Source organism: Furipterus horrens, unplaced genomic scaffold (assembly GCF_987537825.1).
Source record: "Furipterus horrens unplaced genomic scaffold, mFurHor1.1.pri manual_scaffold_2, whole genome shotgun sequence".
Taxonomy (NCBI): Eukaryota; Metazoa; Chordata; class Mammalia; order Chiroptera; family Furipteridae; genus Furipterus; species Furipterus horrens.
The window spans coordinates 110,295,040-110,318,316 of NW_028327172.1; the positions used below are offsets into that span (position 1 = coordinate 110,295,040).

The 23,277-nt window shown below is 34.0% G+C and overlaps 1 protein-coding gene across 1 annotated transcript in view; it reads left to right on the forward strand.

The window, feature by feature from the left end:
• The first annotated feature begins 2,887 nt into the window (after positions 1-2,887).
• The window catches only part of LOC150019283 (glutamate receptor ionotropic, delta-2-like), a 237,224-nt gene continuing 216,834 nt past the window's right edge, over positions 2,888-23,277 (forward strand). The window contains exons 1-2 of the mRNA XM_090267948.1: positions 2,888-3,166; positions 10,387-10,592. Coding sequence (XP_090124074.1) covers positions 2,893-3,166; positions 10,387-10,592 — 480 coding nt within the window. The 5' untranslated portion in view covers positions 2,888-2,892. The remainder of the gene's footprint in view (positions 3,167-10,386; positions 10,593-23,277) is intronic.

Genomic DNA, 23,277 nt, shown 5'->3' on the forward strand with positions numbered 1-23,277 from the left:
TCTCTCGAGACGGACGGCTGCCGACGAATCAATAATCAACAGCAGGTAGAGCAGCATAAGAGGAATGCATGTTTAGGACTTGCCGGCTACCTCTCCCCTCCACCCCAGTCTCTTCCTTAGAGAAGCCTAACATAAATAATTATTTTGGTACTCTTTCTTAATGAGTCTTAGAATCTTTCAAAGTAGTGTTCCAAAATGCCTATTTATGAAACAGTCGTGTCTGGCCTACCAGTTAAAGTTGATTTTACATCTCTAGACTACATCATCTCTGAATAGCATGTCAGATCTAACATTATATAGTTCTCTGATTGTAATTTTTATGGTTTCTATTTTTATTTGATAGGGAAATTTTAGTTACTCTTGCTAATATATATAGCAGAATGAATAATACCAAACAGTAGATAATCTAACAATAATACATTTGCTTATGTAGTAATAACTTTTTCCACTGTTTGTTTAGTTTGTGTTCTTACTAACAGAGGTTAATAGGAAGTGACATAGTTGATTAGAGGAAATTATAGATTATATACTACAACAAATTTGTCCACTAAATAATGATTCATATGACTTTTTGGAGTTATCTTTAAATTTTAAAGATTAATATAGACAATTTTCATGTATTTTATATGAGAGAATATAATACTAAAACTGTATTTTTTTATCTCAAACTTTTATATGCATAACTATAACATTTGTGGTACATCTATATCGTCGGCAGCCGTCCGTCTCGAGAGACGATGGTGTAGCTTCTTAAGTGTCTATCTGCACCGCCGAGAATGGCTGTGCAGTCCGACTCGGGAGTGACACGGCATCTGTCTCCTCCCGTGTTGAATTGACATCTTGCGATGACGCTGGAGTGTCCTCTCCAGTGGAGCTGAAGCTACAGAGCCTGGGCAGGGTGATATGGAGGGTCTGCTGTTGCCCATGCAGCAGACCCCCCCTCTCTTCGCAGCTGAAGGATCCAAGGGAAAGACGGAGTCGATACAGCTTGGCTTCAGGTGCGCCGCAGGAGTTGCCGGTGTTGACTACAACGTCAAACCGCCTTAGGGACTCCGGCTCCGGATTTTCTGTCGGGGTTTACTCCCTTAGCCTTTCCCCAGAAGAGGTATGCCGCAAGGCAGCGGAGGTTTTTTGGAGTCAGAGTTTTCCTTCTCTGATGTACCCTGACTGGAAGATCGAACCAGCGACACTTAGCTCGCAGGCCGACGCTCAATCCACTGAGCTAAACCAGCCAGGGCAAGGTACATCTATATAAAATGTTATATTTGTTTAATCATTTTTAATTAGTGTAATTTAAAGATGGAATTCAATTGTGTACACCTTAATGCACTCTTATTTTGATATTAAATGCTAAATGAGTCAAAAGTTTAATCAAAATCTTTTTTAAAGTGAATTTCTACCTGCTTATATAAGCAATAATGGTATTATTTACTATAATAATGAAGCAACCTATTCACCAGTGTTTTTGCATAAATTCATTGAAAGTATAACTATAAAATCATACACATATTTCATGAACATGAGTAGGTACTATGATTTTTACTGAAACTCCAACCTCAATCAGTTATGATCTAAAAAGTGTTCATTTCTGAAGCTATTTTTCACATTTATTTGAAATCATATAACCTCTCTTTTCCTTAAAAATTATATTTCTAATAACTATTTGTTTATTTACTATGTATTAGTTTTCTTAGCATTAATCATAATAAATTTACTTGATGTTTATATGCAGGTCATTAGTATAACTTTCATTAACTGGTCAATGAATTACATATAGGTATTTATCATCTAAGTTTTCCTTTGAATTTTTAAGAATTATGTAAAACAATCTATATTAATGTCTGAATACAGAGAACATAATGACTATAATACCTACGGTCTAGAATAAAGACTGAGCCAATTATAATAACTAACTTTCTAAAATGGGATATATTTTGCCTTCATTCCTTTGAATTTACTTTTGATTTTTTTCTGATATCTTGCCTTCAAAGATTGACATTCTGAGATATCATTTCTTGTTTTTTCTTTTTCTCTATATGCTCTGTCTTTATATTTACTTATAATTTATACTTGATCTAGTTTCAATATATTTTGAAGTAAGCATATTGTCGAACACAGAAGAGCTAAAATTAAATTAAAACGGAGATCTCCCTGGTGATCTTTGGTTGGAGTGTCACCCGGTACAACAAAACATAGATCACAAATCATATAAAAGAAATAAAAAATTGTTCAGCTGGAAACCAGAATGAGATAGTTGCTGAAATTTAGTGTTGATTTGACTATGAGTTTCTGACTTGTCAAGAAGAAGAACAAAAAGATTTTCAATTCTCCAGTTTAGTAAGAGAGACAAAGTGCTACCAAAGTTTTAAATACCATATGGCTGTTTTCTGTGGCCAGAAATGTGTTACTCAAACCCTTCATCCTCCCGCCCCCACTCCATTCATTCACCAGTTTAGATATTACATCCTTTTTGAAAACCTTATATTATATACTCAGTAAAGAATGACCTCTGATTTATATATTAATAATTATAAAAGCATAGCTATCACTATCATCTGACAGGCAAATAACAGACACTAAATTATTTCCAACCATGGCAATGATCCTGCAAAATTCATGCTATTTTACCCTCTTTACAGATGAAGAAACTGAGACCAAGAGAAGTAAAGTAATTTGCACGGGTCAACTAGCTAAAAGGGCAGAATTTTTAAACTGTATTCCAATAGCACTTTATAATTTTGAGGCTCTCCTCAGGTATAATGTTTCTTTAAAAAATATCCATAGTTGTATAAATAACTATGAGCTTAATTCACTGCTGCTCAAAAAAAGAGAAAATATATGAAACTCGATGACATTTGAATATTACTGTGCTTTCTTGCAGCCTGCGAACTTATGAATCAAGGCATCTTGGCTCTGGTCAGTTCCATTGGCTGCACGTCAGCGGGGTCCCTCCAGTCTTTGGCAGATGCCATGCATATCCCCCACCTCTTCATTCAGCGTGCAACAGCTGGGACCCCAAGGAGTGGCTGCGGACTCACCCGGAGCAACAGGAATGATGACTACACACTCTCTGTTCGCCCGCCTATCTACTTAAATGATGTTATCCTGAGAGTGGTCACAGAATATGCCTGGCAGAAATTCATTATATTTTATGACAGTGAATATGGTAAGTGTGATTTGTGTGGGTTTTGTAAGTTGATATTTGCATGGCAAGCAACTTCATTAAATCATGAAGAACTTCAAGGACTTACTCATTGTTGACTGTGGGTTTCTTGTCCTGTCATATTCTTCTAATAAATTCAGCAGCAACAATAAAAGGTAAAGTTCAATCTTTTCTATTAAATCCCTTTGAAATCAGATTTTAATATAAATACCTGTACCTAGTCCTCAGTCTATAAATATTTGTAAAGGGAATCTGACTCCAGTGCCTCTTCATGTTTCAAATACTGGAAGTCATAAAGACAATACTGCCATTTTCCCCTTTTAAAAACATTTACATCTCTATATCATAAAAAAAGACCATTTTGGACAGATCTTGGAACACTGAAAAATTACTTATTTCTATTTATTGGTTCCAAAAATATCTGACATATCTTGCTTACACCTTTGTGTAGACTTTCATACCTACTTAGTACTTAACTTTTTTTTGGATCACTGAAATTACATTACTTTAAATTACCATGACATATTATCTACAATATGAAATCTCACAAAAATACAGAATAGTATGAAGATTCTTAATTTATTTCACTTTCCAAGGTAAGACACAAGCATTTTCCCTAAATTTACAATAAGTTGAAAAGATGCTTTGTCTCAGTATTTTTCTTTCATTTAATTAAGAAAAGTAAACAAAAATGATATTGTTTAATTTTTTCCTGAATTAATCTACTTGTTCCCTGACTGATCCTAGAGATGCTCAAATATAGTTTCTTATTTTTTTTCATTGGGAAGAAAAAGATGGATATAATCAAATGAAAGAAAGAAACAGAGATTGTAAAGCATATATATTTTGAAATATGTGTTTCCTTAGAGATTAGCCTTAAGATGGAATCTCAGAAAAAAAAAAAATTTCCATTCAATATAGATGGGTCTAGTTTTCACAGTTTTGTGGAAAAAAAATATCAAAACAGAACAAGAAGTTTCACTTTCTGAAGCGTAACTTATTTTTCTTAACATATAAATAAAACAAGCATTTTTAAAATACTGGTGTTCTTTTTATAAACTACTCAGCAGTGTGAACAATATTGGAAAACAGTAACACAAGAGTGAGCCAGAAGAAGCATCAATAGAACTGAACACAAAAAAGGTTGGCAGAAATACGGGAAGTAACAAGTAAGAACCCCTGTGGACTCCCAGCAAGGGAAAGCAAGTGGTAGTGACATTTAGCCCTAAATATTCAAAGATCACATGGGGTTTTGGCAGCCACAGTCACATTAAACTAGATGGGTAGATTCCAGCCCAAGCCTGTGGCACTCTCCGGAAGCACACTCCTTTATCTCCAGCACGGAAATCCTTCTTTTGCTTAACTCATGTTATTTAGGGGTCAGAGAACAAAAACCAAGAGACTGAAATGAATAAAATAAACAAAAAGAAAATTAAAAATAATTGGCTCATCAGTAAAAGAAAAGGTTGAACACAAATTTGAAATTCACTGATAGGATTATTTAATGAACATAGTAAGTTCTTCCAATGGAACTGTTACAGAGCGAAAAGGGGTTCTTTCACGTGGTGACTTGGTGTAAAACTCAACAACTAGTGTTGAGGAAATCAGGTCTTTATTTACAATATCCAACCTGGGGAGGGCAGTGAGCACTTCAACTCAGAGCCCTGTTCTCCCACTGGACCCAACACTTCCCTTGCTCCCCAAAAGGCTAGAAGCCAAAAACATGCCCAGAAGTTCCCCATCCCTTATGTGTCAGCTCTCTCATTCAGGATCTGGGGTGAGATGTCGTCAGCCTCCGTATAACAGTCCAGGAAAACATGTGCCATGTTGCACTGGATCACACATGGTTCTCTCTTTGCCCCTTCAAAGCCGCTTGGAGTTCTCCTCAGCCCTCCTGGCAAACCACATGGATCTCCTCTCCTCCTCTCAAAACTGCATGGAGATCCTAGCTAAAATGTCTGCTGCCTATTTTTAAACCCCCAACTGTGTCCTGTGACACAGTGGGTGTGGTACCAAGTTCTGACCATTCACAGAACCTTGTGCAGGCCCTGTATGCTCTTTCTGCACCATTCTTTGGTCAAAACCCCTCCCATCTTCTTGGGGCCTTGGAAGAACCAAAGCCATTTGCGTAACTGAGATGCAAAGGCATCTTAAGTGCTGTTCCCTTTTCCCTATCCCTCAATCTGCAGGCCCTGGGGATTTTTTGGAGACCCCCACTCTGTATCAGAACCAACATGCTGAGTATGGTTTTATCATTTTTCTTCCAATCAGATAATCTATGATTTTTATAACCTTAAAAGGCATTTTCATGACCTCTGCTGAAACATAGTTTGAAATAATAAATTTTTAAACCCTAAATTTTTCATTAAGGAGAGAAAACACTTTTTAGTAGTATCAAAATATTCCTGTAAAATAAGGAACAGAAAAGTGATTTTGGTTGAAGGCACCTTTTACAACACTAAAATGAGAATTTTACTCTTTAATATAAATGCCCATGAGGAAAGAAAATACTTTGTTATCTTGTTTCTAAGTCCTACATGTATTACGGTTAGGAAATTGTTACAAGGGAATACATTTTTACTACTGATGAGACAAATATTTTTGTAAATGTACATTAAATTTGTAGTAATATAGAATCATTTACATTCACTTGAAATTCCTCAATTTCTTTTGAGTAAATAAGATGCTATAATCTTGGTGTAATTCTGGGTCCTCTGATAGAAGCAGGATTTGTTTAGAAATAAATTTTTTTTCCTTTACTCTGGTGGTAACTTGCTCTTGACTTATTTAATTTATTAATTTATAAAAGATAACCTTGAAGTATCATTAAAATTATTTCTAGTTATACTCTTGTTTAGTGAGAGAATTTTTTTCTTTGATACTTAAACTAAATCTACTTAGTAAAGAACTGGGCCAAAGTCCAAAATAAATATCAAGCTCTCAAAATACTTTGTACCTTGAAGAGAGCTATGTTTATTTACATATCCATTCATCAGTGTCATCATTTTAAGTTCAAACATTGGAATTATACTTGACTTTTATCTTGGTTATTAGGAATTGCTTTCATTAATGAATGGATTAAGTATCATCTGTGGATGGAATCAGGCAACCTGCTGGAGCCAAATGTTATTGAACATATGTTTTGCTTAGAAAAATATACTTTAAAAAAGATTAAACTTCTATATCCAGTTAATTAGAGAAACACTTTTTTTTTTCAAAAGCAGTTAGTTATGAATAAGGGCACATTATAAAAGTCTACTTTAAATTCCCTAACAAAGAAGATTCAAGTCTTTGATTCTAAGTGAATGCATGAAAAGAGAAAAAAAAATGTGGAAACTTAATTTGAATGGATTGATTCAAAACATTTTTTTAAAGGCTTGAAAAGAATTTAAAAGTGTTGAGGTTTCAGAAAATCTTTCATTCAGGAAATGTTCAGTGCTCATTTGCTTCATGCGATGCTAAGTATGAGATAAAAAAGTCTTACAGAATGTAGTCTTAGCCTTTTAGAAACTTACTATTAAAAAGAGGTAAAATATTTATATGACTCTCTTAATAGAGAAAATAACGTGTCATGAATGATGTAAACTAAATGCTTGTGGAGTGTAATAAAAAGTGTTTCATTTCATCAGCAGTAATCAAAGGCTTTATGGTTAGGCTTTGACTGGATTGTTGCCTCTCAAAATCCTACCAAACTGTCACAAAGTATGGCAGATGACTGATCCAATAGAGAGAAAGTGTGAACAAATCTTGCAGCAGTAAACATAGTTAAAATAATATCCCTGAACATTTTTATATTCCAGGGACAAGAATAAATATTTTATATTATACCATTTAATCTCCTCAACATTTTTATATTTCAGGGACAAGAATATTTTATATTATACCATTTAATCTCCTCAACAGCTCTGATGAAGTAATATTATTATCACAATTTTACAGTTGGAAAACAGAAGCAACTGATGGGTTACTTGCTCACAAAGCATAGCTAAGATGTATCAAAGCTGAGATGTAGAGTCTGACCAGAGCCTGTACTCCTAACCATATATAATGAGTATAAAGAGGTTCAGTGGCCTATCACCCAAAAATATACCAAGCGCTATATAGAGAGCATTTATTGTATCCAGGCTCTGTTCTAAGTGCCTTACGTGTATCATATCAGTTGATTGTCATAGCAGCCCTATGAAGTAGATGATAGTGATGATGACTTTTACAACTGAAAAAACTGAGGTAGTAAGAAGTCAGGTAACTTGAAAGTAAGTCAAGAAGCCTGAATTCAAACACTGATAGTCTCATTTATTATACCCTTGCTTTCAGCACTAGAGAACTTTGATGTTATAGAAATAAGTACAAGATTAAGTTCTAAAAAACTGTAAAATAAAAAAGTTCACAAGTGAAATATATAGAATATATTTATTAGAAAGAGACAATAACTTCAAGCTTGAAGTTGTAATAGAAACAATATAATTGAACCATGATCACTTAAGGATCATGGAGTCATTGAGAAAAGGTTAGAATTGAATGTAGTGGACACCTAGAACCCTAATTTGGTGGTAAATCAGAATGACTAGAAAAGCTTTTTTAATCATCATAATACCTGGGTCTCATCCAGGATCTTCGAAACCAGAATTTTTGCAAAGTAGGCACAAGCAACATAATTTTAACAATCCCCGGGTGATTCTGATAAAGTCAGCTCTGTTCCTTGATAAGGCATCTCAGAAACAAGTTTCAGCAGATCTATTCTTTAACATCTTTGGTAGCATTGGTTGCCCTGTCAGAACCAAGAATACTCCAAGGGAGAGAGAACTCATATTCTGAAGAAGCCTACTTCACAATCACCATTGAACATTTCTAAGTTGTCAGAAAGCTTTTCTTTATATGAAACTTAAAACACTTGCATTGGACAAAATGATCAATTTTTAGTAATTACATAAGTAATCATTTTGCTTATAATAACATCAATAAGTAAAGAAAATTGTTACTTAGTCTTTTCCTTACTTAGTCTTCTATGCCTAATTACCAAGAGCAATTTCCTATTTTCAACATGGCTTGCTTTTCAGGTGTTCTATCTTTCTGAATGCCTTTATCCCTAGCTATTCTCATTTTTCAATCATATTATCTGACAGATATACTGATTACACAATGTGCCACATGCTCTTATTGCCTTCAAGAGAGAGGTGAAACCATTACCTCTTTTTAGGAAAATAAAAACACATATACCTTGTTGCGTGTCCTTTTAATTTCTGCATTTAAAAAATTGCATGTTAACTCCTTATTGTATTACTCATTATACATCTCTATCCTTAAAATTGTGCATCATTCTCAATTTGCTTAGCTTTCAACCAAATCTCTGAGAGGAATTGTGGTCGTGTAGGTGGAATATGATATCCAAGAATAGTCATTAAAAACAATTGACAGTAGTCCAGGCAGGCCCACTATCAGAGAGATCTAAGCAAGAAATTAATTGAATGTAATGACTAGATTCCAGAATCAGGGAACTGACAATATACAGAAACCAGAAAGTTATAGGAGTAGGTGGTCCTTAGAACAAAAGCAGATAGATTGCTTTAGTGGGAGGATTCTAGTCAGAGACTATTGACGAGAGAACAGTTGAATTTCAGGGCTGGGAGAACTGAACAGAACAGAATAGAAGGATATAAGCAGTAAGTTTGAATTGCTCTTCATCGAATGAGCTATTAGGGTTCTTTAATTTCCCTTGCCTGAAACAATACTGATCCCAGCCTGATATTGGCATGGATCTATTTGTAGATCTATTTGATGGATCTAATTATGGAGACTAGAAGGACAATAATAACAGGGATCTAAGCAGCTTGTTAGAGTAATGAGAGGCATGAACTCTTTGAAAGTAATGAGATACCCACTTATATATCCCCTCATTTCTACTTCAGTTCAACCATTGGCTTCATTCCCAGGCAAGAGAGATGGCATCGGTGACTCAAATCTTATCCTTACAGGTTATTATACTAAAGAATGACCCTTCCCATTTTTTAGCAACATATCAGGTATTATCTATATGGATATATATCCATATATCAAGCTCAGGCCCTGTTTGGGTCCTGTGCTAATCCTTGAACCAAATAATTTGGTCAGGGGCAGCTGGATTACATGATGGTTCTCTGAATGAAGGGTAGGCACATGTGGATACATGTGCTTCCCTTTCCAATTTGAAAGAAACCTTACTTAGAAAAAAAAATTAAATATTAATTAGGTTGTTTTAATTAAATTTATTTATTTTAAATTTTAATTTAATATTGAATTGAATTCTCTTAAATATTTAATGTTAAATATTTAAAATTATAAATATTTATTTTTGTCATTCAACCTTTAAAGTTGCTCTTAAAACATATACTTCTTTAGCTTGAATTTATTTATGTTTGTTTGGTCAGCATAAACTGTTTTATGTTCCTTATAGTTTTAGTATAATCTTTTCTCTTTTACAGCAAGATTTTTGGTTATATATAAATCTTTACTATAATTTGCTAAACTCAGTATTTCTGAAAATCAGAGAATTAAAAGTGCATAATAGTTGTTGATAAAATAAAATAACAGTATGGAAATGACTAAATCAATTATATCATTCTCTATATACATGTATAGATAACCAAGTTTCTTGCAAATAACACCCAGAATTGTCAGAAACTGAATCTAAAAAATAAAAACAAAAACAAACTAAGCAAACAACCAGAACAGGAACAGAATCATAAGTACAGGCATCATTTGGAGGGTTATCAGCTGAGCGGGGGGGAAGGAGGAGAAATGGGGGTAACGTGCAGGGATTAAGCATAATTGTTAAGTGCAAAACAGACAGGGAAATGCTAAGAATAGTATAGAAAATGGAGAAGCCAAAGAACTTATGTGCATGACCTATGGGCTTGAAGTAAGGCGTGGGGATTTCTGGAGGGAAGAGGGGTACCACACAGAGGAGGGCAAAGGGGGAAAATTGGGACAACTGTAATATCATAATCAATAAAATATATTCAATAAATAAATACAATTCAAAATAAAATAATAATCTCTACATTTTTATGTAAACACATTAAATCATGCTAAACCTTAAACCTACTTCAGAGTTTCACCAGCTACTCAATTTGTAGTTTTAGATGGCTTGTAATGTTGAACAATAAACTATTCTGATTTAAATTACGCAGCTCTTATCTCCCTTCTGTGCTCTAATTCACACTTTAATGGAATTTTGTTGCTCCTAGATATCCGTGGAATACAGGAGTTTCTGGACAAAGTATCTCAGCAGGGGATGGATGTTGCACTTCAAAAGGTAGAAAACAACATCAATAAAATGATCACCACTCTATTTGATACCATGAGAATCGAGGAGTTGAATCGCTATCGAGACACTCTTAGGCGAGCCATCCTTGTTATGAATCCCGCCACAGCCAAAGCCTTCATTACTGAGGTAAGGAAACCTTATCAAGGGACAGGGTTACGGCGTAAAAGTTAAATGTGTTGAAATAGACCCACAGAGGAGTTGAAAATTAAGAGCAGTGAGAAGGAATTAAGTACACAACTCTCATAAACACTGGTGGAAATAGCACAGTGAACTCCTGGCTCATTGCATGTACCCGATACTGTCCAGTTTATTGCCGAAAATGATTGCATTTATATATAGGCACATAGCCAGGATGGTTTTAAGAAATCTTATGAGGATTTACAAGTGGTGTTGACCTGAATGAATCTAACAAGCTCAAGAATGAAATTAAAAGTGCAAAGCTCTCTAACTAATCCTTAAGTCTTTTTGCAAGTTAAAACTTTACTTCTGAGAAAAAAATTTACCTGAACCAGGCTATTACTGCCTGAACATGATTACTTTTACACAAATATATAGCCAATTTACTTCTGTTCCGTGAACTCTGTATCAAGACAAATAATTAAAACTATCTGAAACTCTGCAAAGTGATGACCACTGTACATTTTATGATACCGCAGCCTCAAAGTTTTAATTGTATCTGTTCATGTGGCTAGACGCTTCAAAATTTTGTCAAAATACAGTTAAGACATTTTAATGATTGGTGTAACATATCTATGTTCTAAAATGCTTGCTATTGTCTTGCAAAGGATTATTGTCAAGTCATTTTTGCTCTAAGTTTGTAGTTTTATATAGTGCTAGAACTGGTCATGACATTACATATTTCCACATGGGTTTTATTATTCGTGTTTTTAATTTTGGTGACTTTGACTAATACTTTTTTCTCATTTCTTTATTATGCTTTCTTTAGCTCCCAAAGTACTGCTATAAAGCCTCCAAATTAAGAAAGTGTTAGAGGTTCTATAACACTCTATAATATAATTGGTGTCAAGGAACTAAAAAGAATAAAACTTTTGGGAAAATATCAATACTGTCATTTTATTTTAACAGATAACTTTGTTTTGCAGTTTAAGGACAAATATAGAACTTTAACCTTTTTCTAATCTAGAAAATTAAACAACTAGATTTTTCCACAATACAAAGAATATATCCTATTTTATAGGAGTTGAATTCTTTCCTTTAAGAAACACAAAATATACTAGAAGATTGAAGGGAAATGCACAAAAAACATGTAATATAAATTAGAATCTTAAAATTATAATAAGTCAGGTTGAAGCATCTGGTGTCATTTTTGTCTGGGGAGATCAGAGAAGGCTTCATTCAGAGGGTACCTTTGAACTGGCCTTAGTGTCCAAAGTAGGAATTCAGAACAGAGATGTTGTATGTAACAGGTAAATATGAGTCTGCCTCAGCCACTTCCTGGGTGTGTTATGTTGGTAAATTAATTAACATTTCTGAGTTTCTATTTTATCATCAGTAAAATAGGAATAATATATTGATTTCAACATAATAAATTTGTACTGTAGATTAATGAAATATCCCAGATATGCCTTAAAAAATAGGGGGTGGGAATTGAGCCTTTTACTAAGTCAAGGAAGCAGGTATCTAAAGATGGGGCAATATACGAGGAAGAGCTGGTCTGGGGATAAGGTGAAGAGGTCTGTGTTGGACATGTTGAGTATGCTATTTAGTCCTCAGAGTTCTTCCTCATGCTCAAGTAAATAGCTATGCAGTAAGCAGTTGAATACATTATTCAGATGCTGAAGAGAGATCAGGTCCTAAAACAGATACCTATATTTAAAGCACTACAGTGTGTAAAGAAACAGTAGGTCAAGTAAGGGGAAGGACAAAATTTAAGAACAAGCACAGACATGGAAATAAGAAATAGCAAAGGAAACCAAGAAAAACCTAAGCTTGTAGGGGAAAACCAAAACAGAATTAAAAAAGTACAAAAGTAAAAACGCTTGTACAAAGCAAAGGGGAAAATAATACCAAGATGATATTGCTGACAAGTTGCCCAATAAAATAAGGTCTGAAGTGTATTAGATTGAAACGTCCACTAGTATAGTTATTTAGCAATAACAAGTTCATTTGTGAATTAGAAGACAGATTTCTGTGTTGAATGGTGAATATGTGATGAGAAAACAAAGCAATGAATACTGACCAACATGTTGGAATGAAAATTGCCAGAAAGAGATAGAAACCTAGAAAAGTCTTAAATGAAAGATTTTTTGGTGCAGGGATGCCTTTAAAACCTTGCACATGGAAGATATCTCTGAAGGGGAACTTATAAAGAATAAATTAGAGAGGGCTATAAATGAAATCTGAGGGAAGCTCTACTAATTTTGCTAAGTGTGAAGAAACTATGCAGGCAAGGGATAAGATAGTCTAAAAGGTAGGGAGATAACCCAGATAGTGGTATGTTATGTGTCCTAAGTGTGTAGAACAAAGGATAGCTGTTAGGGTTAAACATTTTAGGGTGGTAACTCAAAACAATATATTTGTATGGAGGAGCCAAAAAGTTCTTAAGAATGGCAGAGACTACAGAAAGATTGCAAAAAATCATGGGGGGAGTTACAGAGTTGGGTACGTTGACTACTCAAGGAGTTTGGTGATGAAAGTAAAAATAAATTATGGACAATTTTTTAAAATGTTGGTGGATATCGAAAACAGAAAAATCTGTTTTATTTTTGGGAACTAAAACAACTGAAGCTCTTTTACACAGGTCCAAAGAAAGCAATCAGTAGAAACTGATAGATTGAAGATCAGAGAATAATTGCTGAGACTAGATCCCAGAGTATTAGCCCTCAGGAAGTTCTCTCAGGGAAGGCCTACCCATGGCCAATAACCAGAAATTGCTGTTTCAGGTAGATAAAATCAGTCCAGACTTTTTCAAAGGAATTTTCTTTGACCATCTGTGTATTATCGATAATTAATTAACCAATATGATCTTGACTTGTATTGTGATCATGGCCCCCTTTCCTTAACTGAACTTTGATACTTGTAATAATCTACTTCTATCTTTTTCTCAAACACATAAAGTCTGTTTGTGATTTTCCTGAGAGACTTCGCTCCCTTCCTCTTCTCAGCCACCATTTTTCCCCACTCACTTGTCTTTCACAATCACTGGTTTTATGTATCCAAACTGTGAACTAAGTTTATTCTACAGACTCAAGCAATGAAATAGGAATAACAGAAGGAATACGAACCTATCGCCTTCCCCATCCTAAGCTGGTTATACTGTCCTCTGACATATATAGTGGTTCCCCTTTCTCAGTTAGCTGTTCTTAGACTCCTCCCATGCCTTCTAGAAGCATCTCCCTGCTTAGGGAATAGGCTGAACTTTTCAGTACTAAAAGCAATTCTTTTAAAAAGCAAGTAGCATGAAATTCAAAAGGCAGGCATCATCAAAAGTCTGGAGACACAAAGAATAATTCCTGCCTTAAAAGATCACTTAGTGGAGTGGAGGAGACAGACATATAACTCAATAATGAAATGTGAAAGAAAAATGCTGTAATCCTGAAGGACAAATGGTGCTCTAGAATCCCAGAGAACTGACTTACTCAGCAGGGAACTCGGCTAGAGTCAGGATAAGTTTCACAGAGAATTTGCTTTACCAGAATCTTGCAAAATGAGTAAGAATTCTTTGGGCAGACAATAATAGGCATTTTCTGTGTGTGTTTGTATTTGTGTGTGAGCATGTATATGAGAGAGACAGATTAAAAAACAAATACAGCTGAAGGTTTTATAACAGAACACAAGACTTTCATGGTCCACCTCTTTTACTTCAGTTATTCTTTTCAGAAAAAATTACTTATTTATCATTTTTTAAATTTAATTTGTATTTACTTTTGAAATTATACATTCACATGGTTTAAGATCTAAAAAGTTCTTTTTCAATTTCAGTTTACATTCAATATTATTTTGTATTAGTTTCAGGTGTACAACATCATGGTTGGGCAATCATATACTTTATAAAGTATCACTCTAATATTTTAAATACCTACCTGGCACCATACATAGTTTTTGAAATATTATTGACTATATTCTCTATGCTGTACTTTGCATCCTTATGATTATTTTTCTACAAATTTTTAACGATTTAAAGGTTCTAAATGATAATCACCTGCCATATTCCTCAAGCACCTGATTTTCTTATCAGGAGTCGAATAATGTGTCTTGTTTGGCATTCCAGGTATAAACACACACACACACACACTTTTTACTTTTTCTTATGCGAATAGGGGTGTGTAAGGTACAAGCTCTGTGCCTGGACTTTTGTTACTTAGTGACACCTAGGAGCTCATGTAACTGATGCATATGAAGCGTTCTTCATCATTTTAGTAGCTATATAATATTTCATTAATAGATGGGATTGCTTTTAGCTCTTGCATTTTTCCTTTCACTTTCTCTGATGAATATTATCAGTTGACTTATTATTCTATTTCCCACTTATTTCCTTCTGATGTGGTAAAAATGAAGACTTAGTTCATTTGCTTCACCAATACTCACAGCTCCTCTCAATGTAACACGATTTTAAATAACTTTGAACAGCACAGCTACACCTTCACGCCTGTGCCATCTCCTATAGAGAGGACAGTATCCATGAAAGCTCTGCCACTCTTCTGCCTGTCAACTTCCGTGGCCTACCATTTTGCTTTTATACTGAGTGTGTTAGAGCACATATTTTCTAATCTGCAGCCATAAAAGATGGGATTCTGGAAATGTGCTTAATGTTTTAATCACTATAAATGTGTTTCTCTACACAATGAAACATGTAATTTTGTTGAGTTTTTATTTTATTTTTTCCTCAGTTTCAGGTTTTTTGTTTGAGTTATAACTTTTCTTACTTTTTTTGTTTTATCTTTGTTGACACCTTAAATTCTAAATTGATATGTTTAATAGCAAATCTCTTAAATCCCTGTTCCTTGCCTGGAGCCTCCCCTTCCAGAGGCCTGTCTCCCCTGCCCTACTTCTGGCACTTCCTTCATAACTCCTCTGGATCAGATCCGTGAATTCCTGGATTTCTTATGTTTCAGTTTCTTAGTTTGCTGGAGAATATCCTCAAGTGATTTCTTAAGAAAGAGTATGTAAAGGTAGAATTGATCATTTCTTTACCTTTTTTTAATGAAAATCTATTTATTCTAACTTAACCATTCATGAATAAATTGGCTAATTATAATTCCCTTGGTTAAAAATGATTTGCTTCAGAACATCACCAGCATTTATTTACTCTACTCTGGCACTTAGTGTGCTGATGAAAAATTCAGTGGATGTCTGAGCCTTATTTCTTTGAAGGTGGCTTGTTGTTTGCACCTTTTGGGAACCTTTATGTTTCTAAATTTTACAATAATGTGTCTACTTTTTTTTTAACCATCCATTTTACTGTATGCTTGATAAGCTTTGTTTCTTTTACTTTTGACTTATAAAATATCTTCTTTGAGTTCGCAATAGTTACTACTTAGAATTTTTAAGTTCTATTATTTCCTCAAAATATCTGTCCTTTATAAGGTATTTTTCCCTGTTTTATCTTGATCTTTTCCATTTTGCAGTTGTTTTCATATTTAAGGATGAATCAATAAAGGGTTTAGTAAAAGTTATGCATAGGGAAATAGACTTTTTAGCCTGTCCATTGAAAAGCTCCCCTTTAGATTGAGCAAATGGAACATTGTCAATTAACTGGAGGTTAACATTAGATTTTGTATGCGTGTTTATGTGTGGTCTTTGCTCTAGGATAATAATGCCAACATTTGTTGCCCCATTTTCCCCAGGAAGTCCACTTGAGTCTTCAGATAAGAATTCTATTATTATTATTTATTTATTTATTTTATTTTTTGCGTAAGTATGAATGTCAGCTTTCAGGGATATTATTCAGGAGGCTGTGTGAGAAGAACCCTGAGAAAATCAAAATGCACTTAAGTAGAGTCGATCCTCCTTGTTTACTGATTCTGCGTTTGTAAATTCACTTACTCATTAAAATTTATTTGTAACTGCAAAATTAACATTAGAAATGCCTTCATGGTCATTCATTAAAATATGCAGAGCTGTGAAAAATTTAAGTTACCCACTGCCCATATTCTCAGCTAAAGTCAAATAAATCCATTCTCTGTATTCTTGTTTCAACTTTCATATTGTAAACACGTCCTTTCTTGCAATCTATTTAGTGTCCTTTTTTGCATTTTTTTGTGTCTTTTGTTGGTGATTCCACTGTTTAAAATGGCCTCCAAGTGGAGAGCTGAAGTGCCATTCATCTTCCTAGACAGAAGCAGGCTGTGATGCTTCTGAGAAAGCACTTGTGTTAGATAAGATGGTTTTGGGCTTCAGTTATCATGCCTTTGGCCATGAATTCAACAATAATGACTTAGGATGCTATTATTTGAATGTTTGTGCCCCCTCAAAATTTATATTTTGAAATGCTTTGCCTAATGTGATGGTATCAATAGGCGGGGCCTTTGTGGGTGCTTAAATCATGAGGGTGGAGCCTTCATAAACAGGATTAGTGCTATTCTAAAGGCTGAAGAGACTCCACAGAGATCCCTAGCTCCTCGCCTTCCACCATGGAAAAATGCAATGAAAAATGTGCAACCAGGGAGGGCCACACTGACACGTGATTTTGGATTTCTAATCTCCGGAACTGTGATAGATAATGTTTTGCTGTGTTAAACTACCCAATCTGTAGTATTTTACTGAAGCAGCTAGAAGGGACTAAAGCAAAATGTCTTTAAAAAAGAACTACAAATGAAATCAAAGGCTTGCAGGAATCAAACCCTGTACTTTGTCTAGGAGCTATGGCTCAGTATTTACAAATTCAGTATGCATGAGAAATTTATAGAAATAACTACTTCAGATGACAGAAACTGATTAATTGACTGCACGCTCCAACTTTTCAGGTCTCTATCTCACTTCTGCCCACCACTTGACTGGACATTTGCAAACATCAAAATTTCTAGGACTCAGCAGGATAGAGGGCTCTCTCTGCTTTGCCCCTTCTAAATGATACCTAGTCTATGGCTGCTCGTACCATCTTCCTTAAATATCACTGCTTTATCTGGGTTTTCTTTTTCAGTAATTTATTTTAAAACACTTTTCTTATGGCCTTTTTTCCTTTTTCCTCATGGTTGTTGGTTTCTATACCTATCCAGTCCTTTATCTCTTGTTGGGGTTTTGGATTGCTCCCTTTAACCTTTTTAAGTTGGAAGTTTCAGAATGTTCTTTCAGATTTATAGAGATTAAAATTAAACAAACATAAAGTACTTGTAAGAACCATTTCTTTATTTTTTTAGGAAATAATATATTGATTTATGTCATTTTAGATTTTGAAAGTACAACATGTAACATTTTGTCCAAATTCCAGATTTACATTTTAAAAATCCAAAGCTGCTCTAGATATAATCAATGTTGGTCTCTAACTTCCTGCAGCACTGCTCAATGCCTTAGCTGAGAGCTGATGGAGGGGACACACAGGGTTCGAAACTGGTAAAGTAAGTTGTCAGCAGGTCAAAGTGGGTACATCATTGTTGTATTTGTAGAATACAAGTTTGTAGAAATGACTTACCTTCAATTGTATGATGAATAGAAAGGCCAATGAAGCTAGAAGGAAACTGGTGGATTGGGATAATAGGGAAGATAGAGAAAGTAAATAAAGGTCATGAGGAAGGCAGAGATAGTCAGGCTCAGGAAGCACCTAAGAGAGGAAGAGGTAGAGGGAGAAATTCTGGAAAAAAAAAAAAAAAAAAGGCTGGGGGGTGGGGGGAGACAATAGTGGAACACCCACCTTTACTGCTTCCTGTATACTGTAAGTTGGCACTGAAAGTTGTTGAAATATTCAAGAGCTATATTAACTTAAAAGTCAAAAGTTTGAATTTTAAAAAAAGGAATTGCTCACTTAGCATTGCCATTTAATTTCTAAGGGGGAAAATGAGAATATCAATTCTGTTTTGTATCTTTTTTTCTATCCCTGGAGCAATTATGCAGCACTGAATTAATTTTTCTCCCTTTGAAGTCTTAGAAATTTAATACATTACATGTTTACAGTTAATGCTCCACCTCTCATTCAAAGCTTTAAGAACTGCTGCAGTTTTCTGCAGCTGAGTAAATCATCCTGCTGTGATATTGGTAGAAACTTGTTAACACAGTGTACCTATAAGAGTCCTTGAAATGAATATGGTGAAAGAGGAGTGCTCATGTGCTTTGACTTAAATATGCCTTGGGTTGATATGTCGAAAAACAATATTTTTTATATAGAAAAATATTGTATACCATTTCCAAAGGATACAAAAATTGTATGTTACTGGTCACAACTTTCAATTTTGGAGTTTGAAATAAGAAAATCAATTATTTAAAAACAGGAGCTTTTATTATATGATAATTAATATCATTTTCTGTTTGCATTGTTTTCAAGTTTTCGGAAAGGAATCCTGCTGTTACAGGAAAGTCTTTTATTCTGCAATTAGAAAAGTGTATTAGTTCTTATTCCTTAAACATACTGTATGAAATAATTTTCATTCCATTGTACTGTGTCCCAGAGAACTTCAATCTTGTCATACATCAAAAAGAAAAAATTGCTTACCTCAAATATATAAGAAGCTTCAGAGAAGTAAGCCTTTAGGAAGGTTTAGGAAACAAGTGAAAGTATCTTGTCTCAATGGATAAAGATTCCTCGTTATCAAAAGAGTACCCTGAATATTCAAATTACTGTGATCATTACTTAATAGCTTTTGAAACAACTCAGTTGTTACCTCACCAATACTTGTTATTTTTCACTTTCATTTTGTTTATACTGTTGGGTATGCATTAAGTTTATATTTTGTTTTCAGTTTGTATTTTCTTGATACATTATTATTTGTTTATTTGTTGATTTTTTCATATTTTCTTTTATGGAGTGCCTACTCATTTTTATTTACTTTTTCTCGTGGTTTGTATGAGTTCTATGTATATTAATGGTAGGAGTCCACTGCCAATTGAATATATTTTAAACACTTTCTCCTACTGTTTGTTATCTATAAATGGTGAATTCTGATTAACATAAATTCCTATTTATAATGTAGTCCAAGTTATTAATTTGTTTTTATTATAGTTAGCATTTTTTCTCTCTCTTTTTTTTTTTTTTTTTTTTTGTAAAGAAAGCTTCTTATCCCAAGATCATGAGACATAGTCTATGTTTTTTCTAGGAATTTTCTTTTATCATTTATATTCAACACTGAAGTACATCTGAAATTGTTTGTATTATATGGTAAGAGTTGGTGAAGAGATACATTTATTTTCCATATAATGTCTACTATTCCTTTCAACAAAGGATCAGTGTTCCATGAATAGAAGAGAATGTTAAAAGTTTCCACCACCAATGAATAAAATGGGAGTTAGTAGATTTTGAAGTATAGGACCATTATTCTTGTATAGCATCTTGTGTCTATATTGTATTTTTTTTTTCTCTCTACCGTGAAGCACATGATTTTGGAGAGAATGAAAAACTAGAATGATGATTTCACTAGAATAAGAATATTTCCACGATCCCATGCTAACGAAATTTAATGGTGCTGGATTCCATAATAAAAGTTGCAACTCTTTCCAGGGTCCCATTATCACAGCTCACCAAGTAGCAGCTAGTAGCCAGCCACTCAAAAACTTAATCACTTTATATAGATATGGTTTTTACAATAATGTGGAATTCTAAGAAAAAAACCTCTAACAGGCAAATACTACATTCCTGACTCAACTGAAGTTTTCTTATGGCACAGTTATCAATTATTACTGAACTGCTCCCAAATCTTAGTTTTTCATTTAGTTCAATATTGTTTTGAATTTGAAAAGCAGTTTTGTTACTAGCCAACGTACACCTTTGAATTTTTTTTTTTTTGCAAACGAGGAAGTCTCAAATTTATTTTACTTTCCACTTGATCAAAATAATGATGACAGTTTTTGGTTCTGGTAATGAGGCCTGACAGAGAATATGAGGCTTAAATGTTCTGATTGCAGCTCTGTTTCGCTCTCAGAGGATTCTCCTAAAGATGGGTACTAATTAGAGAACGTGTTTCCAATGAGTCCAGTTCCAGTGAGTCCGAATAAGACAGATCCAACTCACCTCTCTCCTCTGACAACTGACTTGGGATACTGATATTGTTGGATAGTTTGCCTCTAACTGATTCTACTACTCTAAAGTTCATTTAGCAGTTTTTGCCTTTGCAGTATCTAATTTGCTAGTTTTTCTTTTTCTATTAGGTTTTTTAACGAGTTTGACATTTTCATTCTATTCTACTTATTAAAACTAAGTTAAACAGGAAAATACCCAAACTTAAGTGAGGATTGTACTCGTTCTTGAAATATAAAATCACAATTGCTTTAAACTTCAATATAAGGGAACTGAAGTTCTTCTCTAATTCATTATTCATTTATTCAGTCTTTCAGAAAGCATGTTTAAAGCTATTCTGAGCATGGCAGTGTGGAAAGTATTGCTAGAAATACAATCATGAATGATGCATGGTTTTAGCTCCCAAGGAACATACAGACTACTAAGGAAAAGTTGTAAACATAAAATATATAAAATAATAAAACCAGAAGAAAGGAAACAGTTAAATTACTCTCTTCACCTCACACAGATAAATTAAAAATAAAGAAAACAAAGTTGCTATATAAAATTTAATCAAATAAAGTATGTAGATAATGTGTAAGATTACCCATATCTAGAAGTAAACCAAAATTTTATGTCTTATTAGGTAGCAGAGAAGTCTTGGCTCCTTCAAAAAGATTCATAATTTGCTATATGGGCTTATCAAAGCAAGTCTAGAATTTGAATGAATCCAAGAGTGACTAAATTTACATTGTTTTTCCCTCCTTTAAATTATATGAACAAAACAAAAGCAAAGAGATGAATTACAATAGACTTAATGATAACTTCAAAGATTATAATTTGGCAATATTTGTCTATTATTGCCTTAGAAAAGAAAGACAGCAGACCTGGAAGCAAGGACATGCTAACATAGAAAGGTGTTCCCTTTACTATGCCAGGCACAATTTATCAGGTCTTACCACAGTCAGTGTGAAATGATTTTCAAAATTATGCACCTCCTTCTTTCTGCTCCCATTCTCAGCATCACTTTTTGAGGCTAGAAAGATGGTGAGCCCCTATTTTATAAGCACGGGGAAGGTATCTGTGCTGCAAATAAATGTTAGTAATTTAATTAATATCTCTGTTTCTAATAATTTGGTTAGTATTTAAATGACAAGTATGGCTCATACATGCTACAAGTACTATTATTTTCCATTTCCAGACCAAAACATAGATTGCTGTACGCTGCCTCGCTGTTCTAGGCAGCCATGGCAAATGGATCTTAGTTAGCGCTGGAGTCTAAAGATTTGCCAACCTGAGTTACTGGGATTCAGTGTCTCAGAACTTAATCAATGCCTTAAATGCTTACTGACAAAATCAATATTTTATATTTGTAGAGGACCAGAACTTCAGGCATAGTCAGTCCGTGAAGTTTTGTTGAAAAGTTAGCCGCTACCCTTATGTTACAATCCTGTCCATGCTTTTTCTCACTGTAATACAGATCATAGAAAAGAAATAAACTGCCTAGGTAGAAAAATTAAGAAGTTTCATTTGATTTTTCTAGAAAATGTTATTTTAATAGAGCACACAAAATTGTAACATAAGAAGAATAAAAGATTACTTACATGTGCCCACCCAACACTAAAAAAATATGATCATATGAGTCCATTAATTTTAAATTGCAATCACTATATATGTATGTATATATAAAACAATATATATATATATGTATATACTGCTTGATCGGACAACATTTAAATCAATACTTGGTACCCCTGTTTAGGATTTGGATTTTAGGCAATATGGAACAAGGTCATCCTTCCATGAATGAAGGGAATGCATGAGTAAAGATATTGAGCTGGAAATTGACAAGGGACAGGACAAGAGAAACAGGCTATCTAAAGTAAAATTTTAGGACGCAAAATCAGGAAATTAAGGTGGGACCCAATTGGTAAGTGAAAACTTTGAAAACTAAACCTAAAGAAAGATATAGACTACAATGACAGCATACACGTAGAATTTGGATTCAGTTTCGGTCTAACTAGCTGTGTAGCCCCAGCCAACCCACTTAAAATTATTAAGCTTTATTTTCCTCATCTATAGAATAGAGTAATTCCTGCTAGTGGAGTTATTTTGAAGGCTATATTTGGTAAGTATATACAATACATAATGTTCACATGTAGTAAAACTTTTAAAGTTTTAGTTGTACAATGCTTTAGAATTGTAGAGTAGGATAGAGAAGAAATTCTACATGGTAATTGAATTAATAGTCTTGGGAACTGATTGGGTGAATGCAATGACATTGAGAAGTGGACAACAGAGATGAATCCTATGATTAAAGTGGGGTTTCAAGGAAGTTGATGTTTAAAAATCAGGAACATAAGAAGATGAACAGGTTTTGAGATAATATAATAAGTGCAATTTTAGTCATAAGTTATCCTGGAACATCTAGACTGAGACATGAATCACATCAGTGGAAATCAAGGAATGGTACCCAGTAGTTTTAAGGAAAAGTTATTGTATTTGTCAATGAGATGATCATTGGTGACCTTTGAAAAACATTTTTATTAAAATAGTGTGAAAGAGAAAGGATTATAGGGAAATAATGAAGAGCTTGTTATCAAATAAGTAGATTAAAAGTGGGCAGCTATTTCAACTTTAGAAGCAAAAAGAAGAGTCAAGTAAAACTGAATCTTGGAAAGAAACATTTCAAGGTAGACATTTTCTGAG